The sequence below is a fragment of the Solanum lycopersicum genome, chromosome 9, assembly GCF_036512215.1.
Source record: "Solanum lycopersicum chromosome 9, SLM_r2.1".
Lineage (NCBI taxonomy): Eukaryota > Viridiplantae > Streptophyta > Magnoliopsida > Solanales > Solanaceae > Solanum > Solanum lycopersicum.
The window spans coordinates 48,316,150-48,342,371 of NC_090808.1; the positions used below are offsets into that span (position 1 = coordinate 48,316,150).

A 26,222-nucleotide genomic window follows, 5' to 3' on the forward strand; every position below is an offset into this window, starting at 1 on the left:
GGTTGTTGATTAGATTAATATCCTATGGTTTTATTATGATTAAATTAAAATGATTTATAGGCCTATCATTTTAGTTCTTGAGATGTTATTTAGGGTTATGAATCATAATGTGAAATTAGCCTATGTACCTTGTCTCAAGTTGTGATCTAAATATGAATTGTGTTATAAAGATACAATTGGCCTTGATATCTTATTGGTTATCATTGTGTGATGATGTTACTCCCAAAGTTGGGTTGAGTTATGGGTTGATTGTAAGACCTTGATGATAGACTATGAGGAATACTTTGTAATTCTTAGAATCTCTATCTTTACTTTCAATTGTGATTAATTATTGTTAAGTCATGATATTAAAAAGAAGTATGCCTTATACTAGGATTATAGGGTGGTATGATGTTGAATTGAAATGTATTGACTATGTTGTGAGGTTGATTAAGGTGTATGTGCTATAAGGATAGTGAAAACTATCAAAGAGCCTTAATATGTTATAAAATACTAAAGTGTTAATGTCACTTATATGAATTGTGATGAAAAGGACTTATACTCATACAATTCTTATTGAGTTATTGACGATGATGATTATACAAGGGGTAGACCTTATGGCCTAAATTAAGTTATGATTGATAATTAAAGGTTTAAAGATATTTCAAAAAAAGATTCTAGCTTAGCACCCAGGGAACTAGATAGAGAAGTGTCCTTTACCAAATAGAGAAGGTAAGAACACTACATTACTCTTGAGATTGGAGACTATAATGCATATGACGCATAAATAGGATCCCAACTAAGTCTCCTAGTTCTTGAACTATATTGCCCCCGTAGGAATACTAGCTAGTGGATCCACATAGTTTCTATGTTTCATGTTTTTGTACTACCTTGGCATGTAGTTCGCCTTTTTTCGGTGTAGGGTTTTATGACACCGGATTTAATACTAGTTCATGTGGTCTATGTCGGTTAGGGCAATATGTTCCCAAAAAGGTAAAAAGAATTAAAGGATTTGAACCCTAACTTGGATAACCTAAGGGGTCTAGCTTAGTCTTGGTAGGGGTAGGGGACTCTACCTAGACATTGCACTAGTTAGCCTTCAGGGGAGTCTTAGGAGGAGGTTATTATATATTTATGTTATGATAATTGACCATGGCACATTGTTGATACTATAGGTTGATTATTTCATTTATGAATATGCCTTGGATTATAATGATAATATACGATTTTATGCAAGCCTGAATGCCATGATATGTAAAGTTGGACATTGGTTGTGTTTTCTTGTTAAGGATACTTGATTGTGGAAGGGCTTTGCTTGGTCATTGCACTTGTTGACTTGATAAGGACTTGTGAGTAGTTGTCTTGCTTATTATGATATGTTTGACTCTTATTCATTCTTGTAATATTATTCCTTGATATTAGGGTTGTAGTAAATCATGGTTTCAAGTATGTTGGGATAAGTATTACTTGTTGAGATAGTAAGCATGTTTGGTTGGTTTATATGACTTACTTGACTTTGCATTAGGCCCCTAAAGGGATAGTTGGGCATGTTTTAATAAAAAGTTTCTTTTAGCATGTTTTGCTTGTGTATGTGCATAAGATCTCATACTTAGTACATGTGAAGTACTAACCCCATTTTCTTCCCTTTTTTCCAAACATTTAGGTACCGATCGTTGAGGAGTTTTGAGAAGCCACATTATTGAAGGCTTGGATTCTTCTTTTCATCCAAGTGAGGTAGGTCCTCAACTTTTGAGGGCAATGCCATCTTCTAGCTTTGGACTTTGTTATGAGCTTATTGACTCTATCCTTTCATTCCTTGTTAGTTGAATATTATACTTTCGTATGACCTATACATGGTCTAGTTGAAATGATGTAAAGGTTATGCCCATATTGTGATATTTGTTCAGATGGTATGAGATGAGACAATCATTGAGACTATTTCTATATTTTTATACATGTATGTGCAATAAAAGTAGAAGGCTATGTAACCTTCCTATATGAAGGATCTATGTATACTCGATATGAATATATATTATGTGTATGTAGAGGTCTATGTATACCTCCAAGTAAGGATAATGAAAGTTTTAAATTTTTCGCATTTTTTCAACCTATGAATGTAATGACATGAAACTAAGAGGCTAGTCTTAGTCCTTCAAAATGATGACGACATCGGTTACATCTAGGGGGTAAACCCGGATGTGGCAGTAGGCCGAAAAAGGCTAGAAAATTATTAATAAAATAAGTTCAGGGGGTAATAGGACCTTAGTATAGTATAAGTGTAACTCTGAGATTTTGGGCATAGGTTGAGGGGGTACTTGTGCATTACTCCTATTTCTTAATAATATGTATTACCTCGTAGATTCAATTAATATAAAATTGAGCAAGTATTGTAATATTTTTACTAGTTTGATGGACATTAGATACATTGTTACTGGGAGGCCAGTAAAAGACAAAACACTTTTGCTGTAAAATTATGTGTTTGACAAGTCACTAAAAGTGCTTGTAAATAGCAGCATAAGCAGTTGTTCTATTGTTGAGAAGAAGCTAAAAAATTGTGCTTCTTAAAAATAGTAGAAATAAAAAAATATTTTTCTCAAGACTAAATGCTCTTTGATATATACATATTTATCAATATATCTATTATTAATTAATGGAAAATGCACAAGTACCCCCTCAGCCTATGCCCGAAAGTTCAGAGACACACTTATACTATACTAAGTTTCTATTACCCCCTGAACTTATTTTATAAGTAATTTTATACCCCTTTTCGGCCTACATGGCACTAGCTAAAAAAAAAAGTCAGCCGGCGTTGGGCCCACAAGGTAGTGCCACGTAGGCCAAAAAAGGTAGAAAATTATTAATAAAATAAATTCAGGGGGTAATAGGACCTTAGTATAGTATAAGCGTGTCTCTGAGATTTCGGGCATAGGTTGAGGGGGTACTTGTGCATTATCCCTTAACTAATTAATATATATCTCATAAGTTTGATAAATTTCAATTTAAAATTTCATTTTCTTATTTTTTACATCATAAATTTTATATTTTATTTTACGTTTATATATTATTATGTTATATTTTACATATTATTTTACGTATAATTTTAGAGAATTACAAAAGAAGGTAAAAACAATATTTTATGTTAGGTTAGAAAAATAAAAGAAAAAAAATAACAATTGAAGGCTTCAACCCACCAAAAAGGTATAATGTTTATTGAAAATTTAAATATGTAAAATTTGATTTAATAAAAATAGAAGTTGAATTAATCTTTTATATAGATATCTAAAATAATTTCTGCCTATAAAATAGTCTTAATAGTAAAATTACATTAATAATTAAATTTTTTTCGTAATTTAACTCTCAAAAGCACATTTTATAAAAGAATCAGCCAAATGTAATTTCCTTATAAAAGCACTTTTCAAATGAATTAGTAAAGCACAAATTACGTTTTTTCAAAAGCATTTTTTTGAATATATCATTTTTTAAAAAGTTGCTTCTAAAATGAGTCATTTTTTGACCTTAATGCCAAACAAGCTCTCAGTGTCAATACCGGCGCTTAAATTTTGATGGTGACATCGTCTAGCAAGCTTTGCTGGAGTTAAATTAGACAACACTACTTTTGCCTAAATAGGCTGAGAATATAATTGCCACTGCACATCCTTATTCCTAGACTCGAGCTTCCACTCACTGAACATTTTAAGGCTAGAATGAAAAGAAGAAAAAGATCCAAGCCCTACTTGAAGCAAAATAGTACCTTCATCCCTGCTACAGACCAGCAAAATCAGAGCAAGGAATAGGTCCACTTTACTAGCTTCAGGCAAGTACAATATGTTCAACTTCTTTTGGCACGCATTTCACTGACGACGATACCAAAATAACTTTATCATATCGAGACTTAGACAAATGGAAAGAAACAACCAAATGGTTTTTATCTATTCAGGACTCTCTAAGGTCTTCTTCACCCATTTCATTGCCATTAGGCCACACGTGCATGCCAAAATGCTCTTGCACATGAAACCGCACTGATGGTAACTGACAAGGATTTTTACAATTAAAAAGCAAGAGTATAAAGGATTCTGTTTCAATTAACAGTACAAAAGGTTTAACTAAGACATCTGAATAATTTACAGGCCTATGTTACTATTTTCCAAAGAAAAATGGAAAGAAAGGGGAAAAGGCTAAACAAGCTATCCGACATTTGGAAAGACAATTTTTCTTGATTCCAATTCTTTCACACTTTGAACTATGCCATTAATGTTCTTTGACAGTTGATCTGAGTGATCCTCCATATCTTTCAAAAGCATATCTAGCTGCTCCTGTAAAGCTGCAGATCTTTTACGCTCCTTCTGTAACTCTGCTGTTAATTCCCGGATCTTGACATCTTTATCATCCTGAAATTGGTCAACCGAATATCAAGAACAGTCGAGACATGATACAATCAAACTATATTGTTCCTAAAGAAGATGATCTTGACTAATACTAGGAGCAGAAGGGAACAGGAAATTCAATGATAAAGCAACACTGTAAATCGCAGAAGAATTTCACAACTAACTTCAAGATTGTAACTGCAGTCATGAATTAATTGAGCTTCCGTGACTGCACATATTTTTTGGTTTAATTTACTATTTTTGCTAACTGAATGTATAACAAACGAATGTGTCATTTACATAACCGACAAAACCCCTCTGGCACGACTAGACCATATGCATTCATTACTGAAAAGAAAGCAGTTGCCGCATATAGAAAACCATACATGCAAATGCGCAGACATCAGTAGGAAACCATTCTGGCCTTGTGACTTTCACAGTATTAAATGAACAAGACCGTGTGATCATATGAAATCAAGTCTTTAACCTACCAGCCCAAAAGGGTCAGCAATTTTTCTTCGAAATTCTGTTTTTAAGCACATGAAGTGGGATACTGTTATGTACCAGCATTTTCAAAAAGCTATAGAAAAAATTAAAATCACTGCGAACAAGGACAGAACAAAATACAATATAAGCAAAAGAGCCATGTTGCTGACCGCCACTAGTTGAGATTAAGACTTAGCATTGTCGGTACACTTACATTATACGATCTTTGCCTGCAGTCTTTTTAGTTGGTTTTGAGATATGAATACTAGTGCAACAATGTAAGTTAAAAATACTCAAGCCAAGGGGAAATACCATATTTGAAGAAAATCTTATTGCTCTTTGAAGCAATATAAGGTCACAAAAAATTTACGCTAAGAGCCAGATTTTTCTGATGAACAAAGGTGTCCAACATTAAAGAGCTGGAGAATTCACTCAAATTCAATGTGGGCAAATTACCAGCTTAATTACCAATCATATAGAATACAATATTTTGTAACAGGTGAATGAATAGTGTAAAATGAGACTAGCAAATTAGAAAAGACAATGCTTATCCTTAAGGGAAGGTCGGTTCTAATTAATGGTGTTCTAGATGCACTTCCGACTTATACTATGTGACTCTTTCCCAAAAAGTTAAAACAATTGATGAACTAAGGAGTGATTTTTTTGTGGAAAGGAAACAACAAGAAAAAGTCTCCTAATCTGGTTAAGTAAAAAGCCGTAATGCCAGCTTGGAAGTGAAAACTCTTGAGGGGTCGTCTGGTGATGGATAAAAAAAAATAATCTTGGGATAAGTTTTTAGTACCCCTCAATTCTTTGTTTGGTTACGAAGTGTGGGATAACTTATCCCATGATTAAAAATTACGACTAGGATAAGTTATCCCTACTTGAGGGCGGAATAATACTACTCCCGGGATAAAAATATAAAATAACAAAAGTATCCCTTAAACCCTCTTTGATAAACAAATAACTTAATTATAGAGGGAATTTTTGTACACAAACAACTTAGTCTTAGAAATTATGCCATGCTTATTTGACAAACCAAACAATAACAAAAAATAATCTCAACATAACTAATCCCAGCATAACTTATCCCAAACATAATTTATCCCATCATAACTAATCCAAACATAACTTGTCTTGAAACCAACGACCCCTAAAGGTACTAAACAAAAGTCTTCTAATGAAGTCGTTCTGAAGATTTTACGATGAAGATTAAGGAGGAGGCGCTTTATAGGCAAATGGTTAGAAAGAAGTATAAGATGGAAAAATCTTGGATCATGGTAACACACAAGCTCTCGTATAGAGTTGAAAATTGGAAATATTTTAGATTCTTATGGAATATATTCGCATAATACATAATCAAAGTAAAGGATGGTAGGAGAAATTTATTTTGGAAAGAAAGAGGTTAGTGCATACAATTGATCATGATAAAGACTTCAAATCATTTAAACAATCTAGTAGATTAGCTAATCTAGATGATTGTGTATTGCTAGAATAGGAATGAATAGGAATAGTATATAGTATATACTTCCTCTGTCCCAATTTACGTGACTTACTTTTCTTTTTTAGTCAGTCCAAAAAGAATGACACACTTCTATATTAAGTAACAATTTAACTATAAAATATCTATTTTACCCTTAACGAAATGATTTATAGTAACACAATTTCTATCATTCATTTTCGACCACAAGTTTAAAAGTCTTCCTTACTTACTTAAAGATCGTACCGAGTCAAACTACCTCCATAAATTGGGACAGGGAGTATTTTTTTGACAAAAAAGTTCATAAAATTAAAATATCCTACTTAGAATAGTAGTAGTATATAGAGTTCTTTGTGTAATAATGTAGATACACAATCAATAATATTATTCTTCAATATTTCTCACATGTTATCAGAGTGATTATGAGAATTATTGTCAAGTATCATTCCAGCGAAATTAGCCTTTACTTCATATTTATCCCCATTTCTTTTCTCAATTTTGTATGAGAATTCTAATTTTACAATATGTTGTTCGCAATTGATATCTTTGGCTCCAAAAATATAAGAGATTCAAGCCCTATGATCACTTCAGAACCAACAATGGGAAGCTCAAACCATTTAGCTTGAGCTTCCCTGGTTGAGTTGCAGTGCAAGCGTTAAGGAGTCCAAGACCACTTAACAAGAAATGCTTGTGTGGTAGATGAAAAGGCAAAGGCTAGTGAGCAAGATGCAACGGCCAAAGCACATGGGAGAAGTTTGATGCTCAATAATGTAGTCTCATATGGCGATCTATTGATTCAAAGTTGATGCCCTTATTTAGCCCATCCTAGACATGTTATTCAGTCTCGAAGAGCCTTGTGCTTGATACACTAATGACATATCTCAATTCTATGATGTGATTTCTTGAATGACCAACTTAAAGACTCAAGAATCAAATGTCTACTTACTTAGGACACGGCAGTCATGGACGAATTTGAAACTTTGATACCAATCACTATGAACGTTGGAAAACAACAAGAGCAAAGGCAGATGTTGTTTCTAGTTCTTAGACTTGTTGCACTTCCTACTGAACATGATTCAATGCGCGATCAAATTTTAGTCAATCTTGCAATTCCTACAATTGATGAACTATACTCGCGTCTACTTCTCATGTCGCGTCTCTTAGTAACAAAGAAGTTCCATCGCCCACCATTGACTCATCTATTCTCGCATCTCAAACTACAGAAAAACAAATACATCAATCAATGGAGAATCCAAGAGGAGGAAGTCGTTTTGGAAAACCTCAATCTAAGTTATAAGCTTGGACACACTCATGATATATGTTATATTTTGCATGGTCCACCACCCAATTTTGATCCTATTGCTCTAAAGAAATATAATGAGCTCATAGACATCTCCACAAGCAGCATCAGTTGCTCAACTTGATTGACCATCCAATAATGCTAATATTGCTCATACAGAATATGATGAGTTCCATCAGTATCAAGCAAGTAAGCAAACTTCTCCACAAGTAGCCTCGGTTGTTCAACCTAATGTTTCTAATGCAGAAAATTCTTTTACTTGTGTTTCTTAGTCTAGTACTTGCAGATCATGGGTCATCTAAGCTCCTCTGATCATATTTGTGATAACAGAACAATTTTGTCTGATATTATGTATTCACAATCTCTTCCTGCTATTACTTTAGTCAATAGGGTCCAAACAAAACCAAAAAGGGTTGGAAAAGCTAATCTTCAGTCACCATAGATTTTTTTATCATTATGTCATTGGTTCTACTTATAACCAGGCATCTTTTAGTCATTTGACGCATGCCTTACATTGTGGCATAACATTTATCGATGACTTTTTTCTCATGTTGGACCACAGTACGAGACAAATGATTGGCACAGGACATGAATCACAAGGCTTTTCTTGTAGTACCGAGGACCGTTCAAAGTCTTTTTTTATTAGTTCATACTGATATTTGGGGTCCTAGTAGAATCAATTCACCCTTAGAATTTCATCACTTTCATTAATGATTATTCAAGATGCACTTGAGTTTTGTTAATGAAAGATCGTTCTAAGTAATTTTCTATATTCAAAAGTTTCTTTGTTAAAATTCAAAATAAGTTTGGTATTTCTGTTCATACTTTTACTAATGATAATACCTTAGAATACTTATCCTCTCAATTTCAGAAGGTTATGACTTGCCAAGGAATTATTCACTAGACATCTTCTCCATAAACCTCTTAGAGAACGTTGTAGCATAAAGGAAGAATATGCATCTCCTTGAAACTGCTTGCACTCTACTCATTGAATCCCATGTTACACAGCATTTTTGGAGAGATGCAATCCGTGCATCTTGTTATTTAACTAATAGAATGTCCTCATATTCTATTCAAAATTAGGTTCCACATTCCATATATTCCTTTGTCACGTCTTTACTTGGGAGAACATGTTTTGTGCCTAACTTCGGTCCTATAAAAGATAAATTAGTCACTCTTGCTCTCAAATTGTCTTTGTTGGTTATGCTCTGGTTCATAAAGGGTATCATTGTTACTCATCTAATCTCCATCGATAGCACATGCTTGTTGATAGTACATTCTTTGAATCTCAAACTTGTGCCTCATGTCTTACATGTACCAATTTTGGATAAAATCTATGATTACTTCTACATCTCTAATTATCTCTAATTGTACTGCCACTAGGATTGACTTTATCATCATCATTCATATCCAGCACAGGCCCAAATGATTCAGGTAATGTGTCGAACCTTGATCGTACTGCGCATTAGCCTCCTCCTAGACAATTGATTGCACTTCAAAAACGTATACAATCCACTCAAAATGCTAGCCACATTATACTTTCTTGAATTATCATCGTCTCTTGTCACGCATTATGCTTTTGTATCAACGTTGTTCTTTATTTCCACTCCTAAGACTACACGTGAAGTTGTAACACCCTATGTTGTGCAGACTCTTCCTATTTGCAGGTTAACCCGTCTCGATGTGACACTGGTGCGGGTGAGAGTGTGGGGTGCATGTCGAATTCGGTAAATCTGATCCAGACACTTTGATTGAGGCCGAGAAGATTTGGGGAAGCAATAGTTCCCGGCGACGTAAAGAGGACATCTTGAAAAAGTACAAAGAAGAGAAGAAAGAAGAGAAAATCAGTATTTTTGTTTTGTATATAGTATTGTTGTGGAAGGATTTACCCATATGATCTACATTATGTAAGTATGCATGTATAATGTGAAAGGTTTTCTCACATCAAATGATTCTAGGTTGAAAGATTCGCTCACCTAAAATGAATCTAAGAGTAAAAGTGATCATGGATGGTGATGGATGGTGATGAGTGCTCACGCATGATCCAATAAGCTTTCATAATGAACTAAGTCATGCTTAAAGAAGTATCTAGTAGTGTTCAAAGGCTAAAGAGTCATCATAAATAGATCATGGATAGTGATACTTGATAGTTGCTCACGCATGGTCTAAAGAGTTAAACTAATGATATACCTTGAATCGGTAGGCCAAGGACACCCTTTCACGAGTAATGGGCATGTATGAACTATGTTAGCTTGAAGTAGTAATGAGATATCCCTTCATGAATAGCTTGACTTGGTAATACAAGACCAAGCATGGTAGCTTGAGATAGTAGAACTCATGGATTGCTTTGGATTGAGAGATCGTACCCTTCCAATTGTAGCTTGAACTAGCATAGAGGATGCTTGCATGATAGCTTGACTTGGTGAGGCGACAGTAAACCACTTCATGATAGCTTGGATTGAGCAATAGTACCCTTCCTTGGGTAGCTTGGACTTGCATGAGAGTATGTTTTCCATGATAGCTTGGTCTTGCATGATGAGTTGTTTTTCCTTGATAGCCTTGAATTGGTAAATCGTAACCATTCATGAGTGACGATATGTCTTGGACTAGCAAAGAAGTACTCTTCCGTGATTAGTAAGAATGACTAAAGAGGGACAAGTCCCTGACCAAAGTAGCATGTTTATAATAAAACAAGATTACTTCAAGGAAATATTGTAAGTATTGATATGAGGTTTACTTGTATGACATTAGATTAGCTTGGATTGTTGCTTGAGTTGCCTTCCTTGATATGTATAACTACAAGTGATGACCCAAGTCTTGAGTAAGAATAAGTTGAGGTTAATGGAGAAGTATTCCTCTTATGATATGGTGACTTATGCGCATTGAATATGCTTATGACTTATGTTGTTGTCTCTTATATTTATAGATTATGTCTTATGTTAACTAATGCCTATGCTATGCTTATGTCGATAATTTATGCTAGCCATCATACTGGTACATGTTTGTACTACCGCAAACACTTGCCTACATTCTTATCAAATGTAAGGTCTGTCGATATAGACTTCCATCCCCACGGGCCACGGCTAGAATCTTAGTAGAGCAAGCAAGTGAAGATATGGTGAGTCCTCATTACATCGAGGATTTGACCACCTTTCTTTACGTCTTTCTTTTTTGTTTTAGAACTATTGTATGGGTTGTGTCCCAAGACTATTCAAGTATTAGACGGTTTGAGACAAGTGTTAAAGACTTCTGGTTCGTTTTATGAAAGACTTAGATTGTATTGGAAAATATTTTAAATTTCTGCACCCTTTTTTATTACTTTATGTTATGATATGCTAAGTGGCTTGTATGAGGCGTCTCAGGGTCTTATACGCCTTGTTACATCTAAGGGGTACCCCTGGGTCGTGACAAAAGTATTTCTCCTTTTGAATGGAGGCAAGGCTATATTGATGATATGTCTGTTTTACATACAAGTTGTACTTGTGTCTCCCTTACTACGGGTAAATCTAATGTTTGTTGTGGTCAGGTTGATCGGCTTAAGGCTCGCCTTGTTGCCCAAGGGTATACACAGATAGTTGGGCTTGAATGTAGTTATACTCTCACTCCCATGGCAAAAACAGCATTTGTCCGTCTTTTCTATTTGTGGTTGTCATCGTTATTGGACCTTCATTAGTTGGATTAAGAATAATTTTCATCATTGTGATCTTAAGAAAGAGGTTTATACGGAGTAGCCACGTGGTTTTGAGCTTTGTTGGTCAAGGGAGTCTAGTAGCCATGTATGTTGATGGCGTAAGTCACTCTATGGTCTGAAACACCCTCGTCGAGCCTAATTTGGGAAGTTTAGCACAACAATCAAGAGTTTGGCATGACTAGTAGTGCAGCTGATCACACCGTGTTTTATAGGCATTATGCACCTAATCTATGTATTTATTTGGTTGTTTACATTACTGATATTCTTATCACCCGCAATGATCAAGATGGCATCGTTAATTTGAGGCAACCTCTCTTTCAACATCTCCTAACTTAAAAGACTAAAGAAATTTCTAGGTATTGAGGTTGCTCAGACTAGATCATGTATGGTTATTTCTCATAAACAAACATGCCTTAGACATTCTTGAGGAGACGGGAATTATGGGATGTAAACACATTGACACTCCTATTGTTTAGAATGTTAAACTCATTCCAAGACAAAAGGAGCCACTCAGTAATCCAGGTATAGACAGTCGGTTGAAAAGTTGAATTATCTCACAATGACTAGACTTGACATCTCTTTTCTTGTGATTGGTGTAAGTCAGGTTTTGAATTTTCCTTGTGATAGTCATTAGGATGTAGTTATTTGTATTCCCCAATATATAACGTCAGCCCTCTGTAAAATACTACACTTTGAGGATCAAGGTCATGAGCATATCATCGATATACATTGATTGGGTAGAATCACCATCTGATAGACGTTCTATATCTAGATATTGTGTTTTAGTAGGAGGTTACTTGGTGTTGTGGAAGCAGTGTTTTGGGAAGGAGAAGCGGAAAAAAGCGACGAGGGCTTGCTTTACAGAAGCGAGAAGCGTGAAGCGAAGCGCGCGCTTTTTTTTAAAAAAGCGACATTTAGTATAAAAATAAAAAAATATTAAATAACTAAAAAGAGGTAATATAGTCTTAGATTGAAAGAAATTACTTAGACAAAAATACTCACAAGTCATAACATATAAAGCAAAAAATCAAAAACATAATTAAATCACAAAATACTACTAACAAAAGGAAGTTTCAGAAAATAATAAAAAAAGGCTGCTAGCATACACACTAATCACAAAAAAAAAAAGAATTGAAAAAAAAAACAGAGGCAGCAGAGAATAGAGATGAAGAAAAGAAGAGAAGAAGAAGAAAAAAGAGATGAACAAATTACCTGCAGGCCTCAGTCGAGAGCTTGAGGAGAGAAAGAAGGGAGGCAGCCAGCAGCCTCAGTCGAGATCTTCACGAGAAAAAGAAGGGCGGCAGCCAGCAGCCTCAGTCGAGAGCTTCAGGAGAGAGAAGGGAAAGAAAGTCGCGAGGAGAGAAGGGAAAAAGAGTCGCGAGGAGAGCAGGGAAAGAAGTGTTGTGAGGAGAGAGAAGTTATATTTCAGATTTTTTTTAAAAAAACCTAAATTTTTTAAAAAAAAACCCTAATTGTCGCTTTTTTTATAAAAAGCGCGTTTTTTCCTCAGCGTCGCTTCTCGCTTCTTCCTCTGAAGCGAGTGCTTTTTTCAAATCGCCTCGCTTCAAGTTAAAAAAGCGCACAAGGGTCGCCTCGCTTTGAAGCGCGCTTTTAACAACACTGCGTGGAAGAGTAAGAAACAGCGTGTGGTTGCTCGATCTAATGCAGAAGTAGAATATCAAATAATGGCTTTAGCAACTTGTGAGCTAGTTTGGATCAAACAATTGTTGAGAGACCAATTGTTTGGAAAAATCGATCATATGGAACTTGTGTGTTATGATCAAGCGCCCTCCATATCGCAAATCCAATGTTTCGGGATAACACTAAGCACATTAAGATTGATTGTCATATTTTCAGAGAAAAGATACTCTCAAGAGATATTGTTACCAAATTGATGAAGTCAAGTGATCAACTCACGTCCTCGTACAATTACATATTTAGGTACATTTGATTTTTATGCATCAGCTGAAGGGGGGGGGGCGGGGGGAGGGGTCAGAATAAGAATAGGAATAGGTATATACACAACCCTACTTAGAATAGGAACAACAATTGTATATAGTATCCGACTTGGTAAAGGATTGTATTATAGTGTCTATAAATAGGGTTCTCTGTGCACTAATGTAGATACACATTCAATAATAGTTTCTTCAACATTTCTCACATATATGACAAGGGGCAAATAACTTAAAGATATCCATCAAGTAAGCTTATAATTTGAAAATGGATTACTTCGCACCAATGATTCATACACTCCCCCAGAACCTCAAATGTAGACACATATGATATCTCAGATAAAGAAACAATTTGTAGTAGATCTTCGATGAATTGGATTCATACCATTAACATTTTTACCATCATTGTGTCCATGGTCCAACCAATTGTTATCTGGGCTATATCAAGTGCGAGACTAGATATTGCTAAAAGCATGTTTTTAACATATATTGATAAATTCCAGTGAGGATCTAGGTGGGACATTATGTTGATTTAAAGACTATTTATAAACATGTGTTAAATGGGTCATAATACTTGTGGCAGAAGTTTGACGGACAAATATGTCATCCTCCACTGATCTACATAATGTTTACCTAGTCTAGCAGACATGTAACACCAGTTAAGTAGATCACCCTTTGTTTGACTACCAAATCTGCAACTGTAATACCCTAATTAAGGAGGCTAATGATTGTGGCTGCCATGAAGTTGAGACAAGAAAATGTTCTCTTGTGTGAAATCCAACCAATTGTTATCTGGGCTATATCAAGTGCGAGACTAGATATTGCTAAAAGCATGTTTTTAACATATATTGATATATTCCAGTGAGGATCCAGGTGGGACATTGTGTTGATTTAAAGACTATTTATAAACATGTGTTAAATGGGTCATAATACTTGTGGCAGAAGTTTGACAGACAAATATGTCATCCTCCACTGATCTACATAATGTTTACCTAGTCTAGCAGACATGTAACACCAGTTAAGTAGATCACCCTTTGTTTGACTACAAAATCTGCAACTGTAATACCCTAATTAAGGAGGCTAATGATTGTGGCTGCCATGAAGTTGAGACTAGAAAATGTTCTCGTGTGAAATCCACCCTAAGATTGGGGTGAACTGCACTTTATCATTTCCTACTGATACATGATTTATCATTTGATCTTTCTTGAGTTCTTCATCGGGACCAAGTACTGGTCTCCTGCTTGGACGTGGAGAATTAAAAGCAGGTTTGGAGAGTTTGGCCGATGCACATGAGAAACATGTACTAATGGGTCAGGGACTACAGATTTGTTTGCTACATCAAAAAAGTAGAGAGTAGTGGATCAGATTGCTACCTCTCCTCAAATGATAGCACCTAATTTAATTGATCTGAGCAGAGAAAGGAGATAGATAAGTCATATTATATGCAAGGCTTGTTAAAGAGAGAGACTTGAGTTACGTAAAAATAGTGAAAATTTTGAAAGTTGGTTTAATGATATCATTATAATAAATAAAACAAACTTGGCACTGCCATGAAATATAACTAACTTGGCGCTGCAAGCTAGTGACTTGCACATGATGCTACCATGAATCACTAGGAGATGGTTAAACTTGTTGCTTGGACAAATATGAGGGACAATTGAACTTAAAAATAAACACGTTACCAGCTTGACTAGATTGCTGACAAAGACTTATGATACATGCTGCTGGTTCAGCAAAGATAGAGTGCTGACTAGACAAGTGAGTTGATGAGAACTACTGACTGGAGAAAAATTGATTGTTGATTTGACATATCAACTAAGATATATGGCTAACTTTATAAGTAGCACATGTAAATCAATGATACACAAAACGGATTGACTTGAAATATCTGCTGACATGGACTGATATCGGTCCTTGACACTTGATGGTGTGTGGGACAGACAAACAATTGGAGCAGAAATGCTTTTCCAGGAAAATAAATAGGAGCTGAGACTTCAAGCCTGATGTGTGAAGGACTTCGAGGGTGATCTTCACAGTTGTGCTCATCTTGAAGACCAATAATCAGAATTGAGAGGAATGAGGGAAGAAACAAAGATGGACACTAAAGAGATATGGTTTTTACACTAAGTCACCAATGGCAGACAAGAATAGAAGACTATTTGGAAAAAAAAAACTCAACTGCAAGACTAAGGTGGTCAGAAAACTGGGATATCATGTGCTGATATCATATGTAAACAAGTGAAGAGAGAAAACTCTTACCAGAGTGGTAATTAACATAACATTATAGGGCTTTTTGTACAATAGATTTGAAGAAAGTTTCCTAATTCTTGTGAATCTCACCAAGTATGGAGAGAAATTTGATCTCAACTTTTGAACCAAGATCCAGAGCCAAAGGAATAAAATATTGAAGTTCATGTTCACCTAAAAACTTTCTAACAAAGTATGTGAAGTTTGTGTTTGCCACCTCAAGATCAATGCAGATTCCACAGTCTAATCAGTCATCGATCCTAAGAAATTGAGTGTCCCATACATTCTTCATGTGTTGTCTCTGGTTCTTGATTCAGAAGCCTTGGATCACCTGATCAGTAACAGACATCAATTCTGTTTGACTTTAAACAATAATGAAATTCCGTTCCTCCTGTAGTTTAGCCTTTTCACATATGATAAGAGAACAGATTTCAAAATGTCATTGCAATCGAGCTATATCTCCTTCATTGACAACACTTCATGCTTGATTACAAAGAAGCCAAGTTGCAGGACGTATATTTTGGACTAGAAGTTTCTTCAAATTCCTAATGCTATAAATATTTATTGACAAAGACAATCCCATGAATCGTTCTTTAAATAACTTTTATAATTTGGAGCAAATATGAATATCTAGTAAGGAAGCTGTAACAATCAATGCATTTCAAGGAGCTTATTTTCCATGGAGAAGGTCATGCCACACTAACAGGCATCCCTAAATCATAGTGAACTAATATTTATAAATGAGGATCATTAAATGCATTAACTAAGAACTCAAAGATGAAAGACTTGGAAGAGGCAGTTATGGTTTTAGCAACAAAGCAGAAAAACAAAAAAGGTTGTCCACTTACGTCTCAACAGTACAGCAAACTGTTGATTTTTGTTCTAATTAATGTAAGAAAAAGGAAGGAATGATGACAATAAGAAGAAATGTATTTGATACAAACCAGCTCACAACCTGATTTCAAATATCAACAATTAATTTGAAGTACTTACCGGTGTTTGACATAAGATTGCACCTTTAGGGGTATTAACAGGTTTGACAACCAGTTCATGATTGTGTTCCTTCACTAATTTGGCAACAAGCCATTTTCCAGATTGTTCTTTCTTCACAATTATCATTGCCTTACATCCTTCCCTAATTGCTCTGCACTTTTTTTTTCCATTCTGACTTTGTCTACTTTTACTAAAACCCTCTTTATTACAGACAAGTCGACGCCACACCAACTCCCCATTACGCATAGATCGTCGAAATGCATCTACTCGCATGATAAAGCCTAAATGTGTGGCGTATGTGCTATAGTATGCTTTAGCAGCTTCTTCTGATTCAAATTCCATACCCACATAAGGTTCCATATTTGAGCGTCCTTCAACTTCAAGACCATTTGGAGTAAACTCCTTCTCAGTTGAAGTCTCTACAATCCCCACATCATCTGTTGCATTATCTGCTATGAGAAAGAGCAGAATCAGTTTGTGTAACAAATATCCACAGTCCAAAGCTACCAACAATATGACAAGCTTAACAAAAAGTAGTAGTGTATTTTGCAAGGTAGTAAAGAAAGAAACTTTTTTCTGTAAATCCCATATCGACATTAAGCTAGCGTTTGGCCATATCATTATTTAATATTCACTAAATATTTCATCACTATCATTATTTAATATTCACTAAATATTTCATCACTATTTTGATATTCACGTAAAAAATGATGTAATACAACGCAAGTAAATACCAAAGAGGGTGTTTTTGTAAAAGATAAAAGATTGAGGTAAAATTTTAATTTTTAAAATATCCCAAATAATGATATTTGGCCCAAATACTAGAAAAAACTAGTATTTGGAAATTTGAGATATTTGCCAAAAATATTTGCCAAATAATAACAAATTGTATGGACAAATATTATTTGCAAAATTTTTCCCAAATATCATTTGGAAAATTTATGGCCAAACGGGCCCTAAAACAACCTTGATTTGTGGTGAACTCCTTTGGACTTGAAGTCTGTACCATCTCATCATCATGATTATTGCTTTCATCCACTGCCATGGCACGAGGGTAAAGCTAAATATGAGATAGCACAAGTAGTATGGGTAGAGAAAGGATATGGCAAATTAGATTAAGGGGTTTGAAAAACTGGAACTGCAAGCTCTATTCAACAAATTGGTAAGACTAGTTGTTTCAACCTCCACAATATGTACAGAGAAATGCGGCTACTTACTTACTAAGTATTATATACACATCCAGATCCCCAATTGTCATTAACAATTCTGTCGCTTCTGGTTCCACACACCGGCAGTTTGTCTGCCCTGCCGAAAAGGAGGACGTGTTTACTCCGATTTTTGGCCAAACGCCTTCTAATCTCACACAATTCAACTATCCAAAACGCTATCCTAGAAAATGGTTTTAAAATAATTTATCAATTTATTAGATTAAAACTGCCGGCCCGTAAATATTACTATATCAAAAGTATAAATCATTTTTTTCATATTATTATTTATATGAATATAAAAGACTTCTTAGTTCAAATTCAATTAAATAGATAAAAATTTGGATTCATCTTATTATTCACATTTAAATAATTTATAACAAATAAAATAATATACAATTACATGTAGGAAGAAAATAATACTTTTTCAATTCTCGTTAAATAAAAATTGTTTAATATCATATAACCAATTTAAAAATAAATAAAGCTCATTAAAAAAAATTATATGAGAAAAAGAGAAGAACATGATCCATCCATAACAAAGTGATAATAACTATATTTATATGCCCAAAATTATGACGCATACAGATTTAAAAATTAGAATGTAAAAAACAAAATAAAAAACAAAGCTGATCATTTTGTGTAATTCACACACTACATATGTATTAATTAGCTTAATTATATATAGTATATGTAATATTGTGAAACATCATAGATTGAAGATAGAGAATTGATTTTAAATTATATACTTTTTTAATTTTTTTTCTTCACTTATGCTTGAAAAAAATACTTAATAACATAGAGTTTATAATGTGAAAATGATAATAAAAAAAAAGACTAAATCAACCAGTAATTATATGATAATTGAAATAGGTTGTATAATTTGTATAGAAATAATTTGATAAAATATAGAAATTGTAATGTCTAAAACGTAATAAGCATTCGTAAACTATATTAAATTTAAATTGCTAAGTTGGATGCTATGATTATGAAAGCTTAAAAGTGATAGATTATGAAAGCTTAAAACTGATAGAATTAATTATATCATAAAAGATTGAAGTTTAATAGATTTATGGAGGTAAAATTTAATAATTAAAAGAAAAATGAAAACACACAAATAAAGTAGATAAAAGAAATACATTTATAATATATAAAGATATAAAATTTTTGAATCGAATAAATAAAAAATAAAAGTGAAAAAAAGCAAAGAAAGGAAAATACTAAATAAATTGAAAAAGCAAAGACCTTTGATTGTTGATCCTTGCTGCGTATATCAGTTTGTCGTTGACTTAGAACAAGCGAAAAAAATCCGAAAAGGAAAGATTCAAGTGCCTTAGGGGATTCAAGCTTGGATTCGAGGTAGGTCATGGTTGTGATTCTATGATTGTGCGATATATACTTGTTCTCTCTTCACTGTGATACATGTATATGTATACATGTTGTAATATTGATCATAGATGTTCAAATTGATATCATGACTTAAATGTGTGCTCTTGATGTGTTATTGTGATGTGTGATTGATATTAGATTGCACATTTAGGCATGCTAACTGGATCGGTTGCCACATTCTGGCATAAAAATTGGATCGAATTGCCACGTTTTAGCATGCTAACTAAGATGGATTGTCACATTGTGGCATGCAAAATGGGATCGGTTTCCATGTTTCGGCATAAAAATTGGATCGAATTTCCACGTTCCGACATGCTAACAATTTGATTTTGGGTTCCATGAGAGGATCAACTATGTGATGAAAACATGTGAATTTTGATGATGATTCTTATGATAGTATTGAATATGTTGATATTTATGTATGTGTTATAATGATTTATTGACTTGTCTATGTTACATTAGTGGGATAGCCCCGTGATCTTACCTATACACGCAGGTTGTGTATTGATTCTACACTCGCTCTTACTTTGTTGAGTATAGGGCATCTCATGCGACTGTTGATAGACCTCGCTTAGGAGATCGGCGATCATTCGAATTCAAGGTTGAGTTAGTTCTTCCGAGATTTCTTGAGTTCTTTTTTTTTACAATCCCTTATATTCGAACTTAGACTAGTTCTTTAGATGATTTTCTGTTAGACTTATGAACCTTGAAAGAGTTTTGGTACAATAACTTTTAGTTTTAGGCATATTTTTTGCATTCTTTTAGCTTATTTTAACTTGCTTCTATAGCTTAGATACCTTAGTTTTAGATTATTTCCTTAGTTGGATGGTAGTAGTCGGTCTCCCACCGGAGGGTTAGGGTGGGTGCCTATCACAACGATTTCAATCGTGACAAGTTGGTATTAGAGACTAGGTTAGTGTCTTATAGAACGGTATGTTAACGTCCATACTTATCTTCGAGAGGCTATACGTAGAAAAAATTCACTTCTTTCTACTCCTTCGTGATATGACTTGAATCCAATTGGCATTTGGGTGATATAAATTGGTATCCTTCCTCCTTCACTCTATGGTTCAAACTAGAGCAACAAAAGTGGTATTACCGTCACTAGCAAGAGAGAATGTGTATAAACTACTGATAGTTGAATAGGGTTACCATTCAACACAAGTAGCCATTACCTCGGATAGATGACATTTTGATCAATGGCAAGGTGCATAGGTTTACTCTAGGATTGATTTAAAATCTGGTTACTATCATTTAAAGAATTAGGCGCCTAAGTATTGGGTTTGGAAAAATTATGTGATTGAAATTAGCAGTTTTATGGGGCTTGTTGGCTAATATTGTCCCATGTGATATGAGTTGAGTTCAATTGGTATCACCCGATTTCAATTGGTATCTCCACGAAGTGAACTAGATGGAACACAACCAAGATAATTGAAACTAAGAAGGTTCCAATTTGTATCTATTCTTGGGGATCATATAACGCATAAATCATTAGTAACAATCATCTATGGAGAAAAATAACTATTAAGGATTTGGACTTATTAGCGAATTGTATCTTATAACGGTAAATAAGTGCTTCTAGTTGTCTCAAATTATCTATAAATGAAAGGGTGTATTACTTGAATGCTTTGTATGATTAGGTGTCAAGTATTGCTTGACTAAATGTAATATTTGCAATGTGTTGGCCTAAATGTTGAAAGTGCGCTAGTTGTAACCACTTAAGTATCGTGGGACTGGTTGTAAAAGCAAAATCATCATGATATTAGGCGCAAGGGTCTAGATAAATTATGATGTGATTTGTAAGAGAGAAATATTGATTGTGTGTTAGATCAACTGATAATCATGAGAATGTCTGGGTGTATCTTGGGAGCGAGTGAATTTTAGTGTTGAATGTAACGTAAGAGAAATTGTGGAATCTGTGTCGTTAAGATTTACTAGAAGTAACTAATGATTGTCCTAGATATAGGCATTATTCTAAAGGTATTAAGCAAAGCTGGGACATTGGTGGAAATTAGAAAAGATAAAAAGCCCAGAAAATTAGTTGGCTTGGGTTCTGTTTTCATTATGGTTGGTGGGGCGGGATTCTTCCTGCCAGAGCAGGTCGTTGGAGCGAGATTTTTCCCGCTAGAGCGGGACAGGCTGAGACAAAATTTCAGCTTTGTCTCCTCTATTTTTCTAGTCATAATTATGAACCTCGAATTGTACATTTGTATTCAACAATCGAATATATGTTATAAGGTGTGTCAAAATTATGGAGATTCTGGGCATATGGGGGTCGGATGTAGTGATCACAAGTGCTAAAATTGTTGTTGATTCGGATTCTGCTTATCCGTACGTGTCGGTGCATTTTCTTGGTTATTTTATATGGGTTGTGATATACTTGATTCCCCCATCCATGTTTCTACCCTAGTCGAGGAGTCAGGTTTAGTCACCCATGTATATCATGTTGTTCTGTTGCGTGGTAGATTCTTAGATTTGGGTTGATTTAGTTATGCTGGATACTATTGACTCGATATAATCATAGGCATGACTTGGTTGTTCCCCTATTATACCGGGCTTAATTATGGTGCCAAGACAGTAACTTTAGAGATCTCTGATAAGGAAAGATCAGAACGGGAAGGGGTGTACAAGCCTAAGCTAGCTAAAATCATATCCTTCATTTGGGCTAGAAAACTTGTACATCAAGATTGCTCGGTGTAATTGAATCATATTCGGGAGGTTGAGATCAAATCCCTTACTATTAAGTATATTTCTTTGGTATTAGAATTGAGAGAGCTTAAAGCTTAAATCCAAGGGCTTCTTGATACGCTCAAACTTACTTCTCAAATGACAAGTAAAGCGGTCGTGTCAAGTAAATAACCCAACTAGTGAGGTTGGGATCGTTCCCACGAGGAAAATAGTCTAGACTTAACTTCAACTTGTTATTACTATTGTTCGGTTGATGACTTCCTTAGAAAGTAAAAGCATAAAAAGGGGGGTTTGTATTTCTAATGAGCAAAAATAACTAATGAACTTGAAAGAGACACTTAACAGCTTTTAATGTACTTACTTCAATGAGAAAGAATAAACACAATATTCAAATATGGTAAACAAGAATTCATGTACTTACTTCAATGAGAAAGAATAAAGTCCAAAAATTTGCTTGATTAATCACCAAAAATCACTTGGAAGAATCTCTAACAATCAAGCACTCAAAACACAAAGTCTCACAATATAATGTTTAATATCACAGAGTCTAACCTCAAAAACGAGGTTTTTCGAACTATTTATAAAAAAAATAAAAACCTAATTAAACAAGGATTCTAATTACTGGAAATCTGCCAAAACGCGGCTGGGTTGACAGACCACGCGACGGACCGTCGTGGTCATGACGGATCGTCGTGATCATGACGGACCGTCGTGGACTCCGTCGTCCCATACTTGGTGCAATTCTTTTGCTGCTTTCTTCATTCCCCTCGACGGAAAGTGTGATGGACCGTCATAAGCACAACGGTCCGTCGAGGGTCTCGTTTCAAAATACTTCAACTCTTGGAATCTGGGTACTGGGATCACTTCTCTGATCTTCACAACGAACCTGCATGACGGACCGTCATAATCTTCGTAACCCCACACTTGTCAGACTTCCCCATCTTCCTTCAGCAGCTTCTCTACGCTGCCACCTACGGACCGTCATAAGCACGACGGACCGTCATAAGCTCCGTAGGTGGTCTCTTCTGCAATTTTCGCTCAAAATCTCCGCGTTCAGCTTTGGACAGATTTCCTGCGAAACAAAGAGAAAATTATATTAAACTTAGCACAAACAAGGCTTTTGGACACAATAAACTTAAGGAAAAAGTATTAATTATACCGTGAAACCACGGTATATCAACACCCTCAACTTAAATTCGTTGTTTGTCCTCAAGCGACGCACTATGACTCACTACACAATCTTTGTACAATATTATTCATGTTTTTATCCTTTGCAATCATTTGGCTATCAATCCCGATTACTCTCATCAAATCTATGCATGCTATCTCTATTAGGCTTGAATTTTGTGGGATTCGAACATGACACAGACTCACCACGCACTAACACCTATCCTCTTCAATTTTTCACCGAGAGGCTAACAATTCCGGTATAGCAACTAGTGTCCTCACTTTAGAACAAAAATCCTCATTTTTCACACAATGATTTCAGTTTGAGTATAAGGATTACATTTCAACACTCGCTCTCAGAACAAAGTCACACTCATTCATACCTATTGCCATAAGCTTGCCCTTATTTTCACTGCCTTAAGTTCGCTATACAACCCTTAGGATCACGATAGGACTTTTTTAGCTTGTAACGTAGGCTCAGAGTCAGGTAGGGTATATTTAGGTATACTTTAGTGACTTTTTGCCCTCCTTGACATATCGGCTAAACCTTCCACTTTCTATCACTTTATATCACCCAGTTTCTCCTATTCTTTCACCTTGCTATTTTCCTTCTTTCTTCATTTGTGTAAGTAACTCTTTTCTTTTCTCGTTTGTAATTCTTGAATATTTCTCTTTTTTTTTTTTAATTTTAAAAGAGTTCTTGAGTCACTTTACTTTTGTTCTTTATCTCTCTTTGTTCTTTCAACCCCACTTTCCAGAGCATTCCTCAAAACAGCCACCCTCAACTCATGGCTTTGCCATGAGTCAAGGTACACAATACCCAAAGTTGGGTCAGGGCCATAACGAAGGTTGTTTATACATTAGCCACCTCAACTTATGCTTTTGGCATAAGCTGAGGTGCACATGTCCAAGGAGGGACCAGGGCCAACATATTGTTCCCAGAAAAGATCAGTTGGGATGAGAAAGAAAGGTCTAATTTTAAGCTCAAATTATTTGGAGCAAAGAAGGATAACTTTCATTTGGTTTCTTTTATTTAGGCTAGAAATGGGCTATATTGAATAAGGGCCTATGATCCTTTCCTAATTGTCTGTTACAACTTACTTTTAGCAGGACTAACCAGGCAAGTTCTAGCTCAGTACCAATAGTGGACTATTCAACTTTCCTCACACTCACTTGACATTTCATCACTATACCAGATTATCAGACACCTAGTTTCACTTGAAGATTTAGGGTAATGCAATGGAGTAACTCTATTTCATGTTTAGAGCCACACAATTATCAGTTACTACGCCTAGTCATGCAACATTTTCCAGTTTTATCGGGATATCATTTTAGCCATCATGCTTCAAGGTTAAACTATGTACAAAAGATATAACGTGCCGGTTCAACAGAAAAAGTAATCGGTCTTTTGGGGAAAAAGAACACAGGCAAGAAAACCCCAAAAGAGGATAGTGAGTTGGGCTACTCAGACTTCACCCTAACACTCACTTTCCATTTACCCCACCCCCAACAAAAAAGCGTGCAATTGTCCCCAATGCATAAAAAAAATATCTAAAGATTAGAGGGGTAGGTGAAGCAAACATGTGGCGCATAGCGCCGTCGATCAACAAGCTGGTGGGTCTGGTTTCCTAGAGCCCACATCCTCTGCAATCTGGACACCCTCAGTGATGTCCTCAGCAACAACCGCACCCTCAGTAGTGCCTCATGCTGTCTCTACAGTGCGGGAGCTAGACGCCCCAGCCGCTATTTGCGATGCTCTGATCTGATGTGCCTCCACCTCAGCAAGTGAGGCTCTCCTCGCGGCCTCCATCTCTCGGCGCTCTTTCTTCTTTGCTCGCGCCTCATCCTCTTATCGACCCCTACGCCTCTTGGCACTCTCTCGAGGGAAAGATGGGGGAATGTATGGAGTAGGAAACAGGGCTGCTAATACAGTATCCTCAGCCGGCTTGACAGACTCTGGCACTCTTGCCCCTAGGATCGTGTCGATGTCTGCACGAAGACTGTCGACTGCAGCCTGGAGAGTCGACACATCTATCGGAGGGGCTGGTCGAGCTAATACTCTCAATTCAAAGGCATCGAGGCGCTGGTTAACCTCAGCAATCTTCCGCTGCATCTGCCTCTCCATACGCGCCTCAGACTCAGCAATAGACTTCTGCATCCACGGCTGGATATGATGCAGAAGAGTGGTCATTTGTGCCTCCAGTTTTTGGACTCGGGCAAGCGGGGCTGGTGTCGGTAGAGGGGTTGTGCTACTACCCGGGATAGACTCGACCGGGGTAGTGTCCATGGATGCCTGTGTAGCTGTGCGATCCTGGGCCACCGTATCCGCAAGATCATCAGATAGTGGTGGCAGCTCTGGACGGGGCCCTCGACGTGGTGCCAACTTATTGGCCTCGTCTCTGATGAGGCCGACGTCAACGGTACCCGGCGGGGTCCTCAACTGATCTATGTTCCATATGGGCACACCTGCAGACCTGCAAAGGGCAAAGATCATGCACGGAAAGGGGTAGGTAGTGGTGACCTTGAATGCCCTCTCGTGCATGACTGCCTCGAGAAGCCATGCATAGTCCACCTTGAAGCCGGCTATCATCGCCGCCATCAGCACTGCTCGATCCCAGGTGACTATGTTATCAGCAGCTGTGGGGGAAAGGCAGTGACGCACGAGTAGCCACAAGAACTTGGCGACGAACGTGAGGTTGGCCTTCTTGATGGCCCCCTTCGGCTCGGTGACCCAATCGGCACCCTCTCCGTCGACTGATAAGTGTAGGGCCATCCACCGCTTGGTGGTCTCCCTCAGTGCTGGCTCTCGCAGGAACTGTCCATCCTTCACTACCTGCCAGCAGTAGTCAAACTCGGCAGTGATGGGGGTCCGAGTAGCATCTGCACTCTCGCCGTATAGGAACTGGCGGATGGCGGGCAGGGAAATGTCAACCTGCACGCCCCGGACTAGAGCCTGCTATAATGGGGCCTGTTTCGCGGGAGCAGCCCGCCTGTCGATCTGTGATCGGAGAGTCGCTACGTAGGACGCGTAGAACTCTCGGACCATCTCCTCGCTGTATCGTCCCAACGGACGGGCTGTCCACTCTAGGCGATGCCTGGTGAATATGTTGTGGATCTCCGGCATCGAGTGGAGACTCCTTGTAAGTACCCGCCGCTCCAGGGTGAGTGTTCGAGTCATTACTCCTTTATCGGTCAAGAACTTCGCGTCGGAGTAAACCTGAAACTGGCCTTCAACGCACCACCGGTTTGGCTGGTCAGAGGCTGGGGTGGGGACCGGGGCT

The 26,222-nt window shown here is 36.5% G+C and overlaps 1 protein-coding gene across 4 annotated transcripts; it reads right to left on the reverse strand.

Annotated features, from left to right (window-relative positions):
* Nucleotides 1-3,999: 3,999 nt before the first annotated feature.
* On the reverse strand, nt 4,000-18,228 carry LOC101265766 (protein FAR1-RELATED SEQUENCE 7). Of its 4 annotated transcripts, none has more exons than XM_004247000.5 (4): nt 17,714-18,228; nt 17,459-17,530; nt 16,493-16,941; nt 4,000-4,367 (listed from the first exon to the last, which is right to left on the reverse strand). In XM_004247000.5, the coding sequence occupies exons 1-4, from the start codon at nt 17,748-17,750 to the stop codon at nt 4,164-4,166; spliced, it is 762 nt and encodes a 253-aa protein (XP_004247048.1). In that variant the 5' UTR covers nt 17,751-18,228; the 3' UTR covers nt 4,000-4,163. The 4 variants fall into 4 exon arrangements, with proteins under 4 accessions (XP_004247048.1, XP_010326272.1, XP_010326275.1 ...); XM_010327970.4 differs by having other exon boundaries at nt 17,710-17,922; XM_010327973.4 differs by lacking the exon at nt 17,459-17,530 and having other exon boundaries at nt 17,714-17,997.
* Between the last annotated feature and the right edge of the window lie 7,994 nt (nt 18,229-26,222).

Bases quoted from the DNA above. Each gene is read 5' to 3' on its own strand.
- LOC101265766 (XM_004247000.5), bottom strand. From the start codon at position 17,750: ATGACAATTGGGGATCTGGATGTGTATATAATACTTA. The intron at 17,531-17,713 runs GTAAGTAAGTAG...GTGCCATGGCAG, and splicing joins GGATGTGTATATAATACTTA to TGGATGAAAGCAATAATCAT. The intron at 4,368-16,492 runs GTAAGTACTTCA...GACCAATTTCAG, and splicing joins CAATCTTATGTCAAACACCG to GATGATAAAGATGTCAAGAT.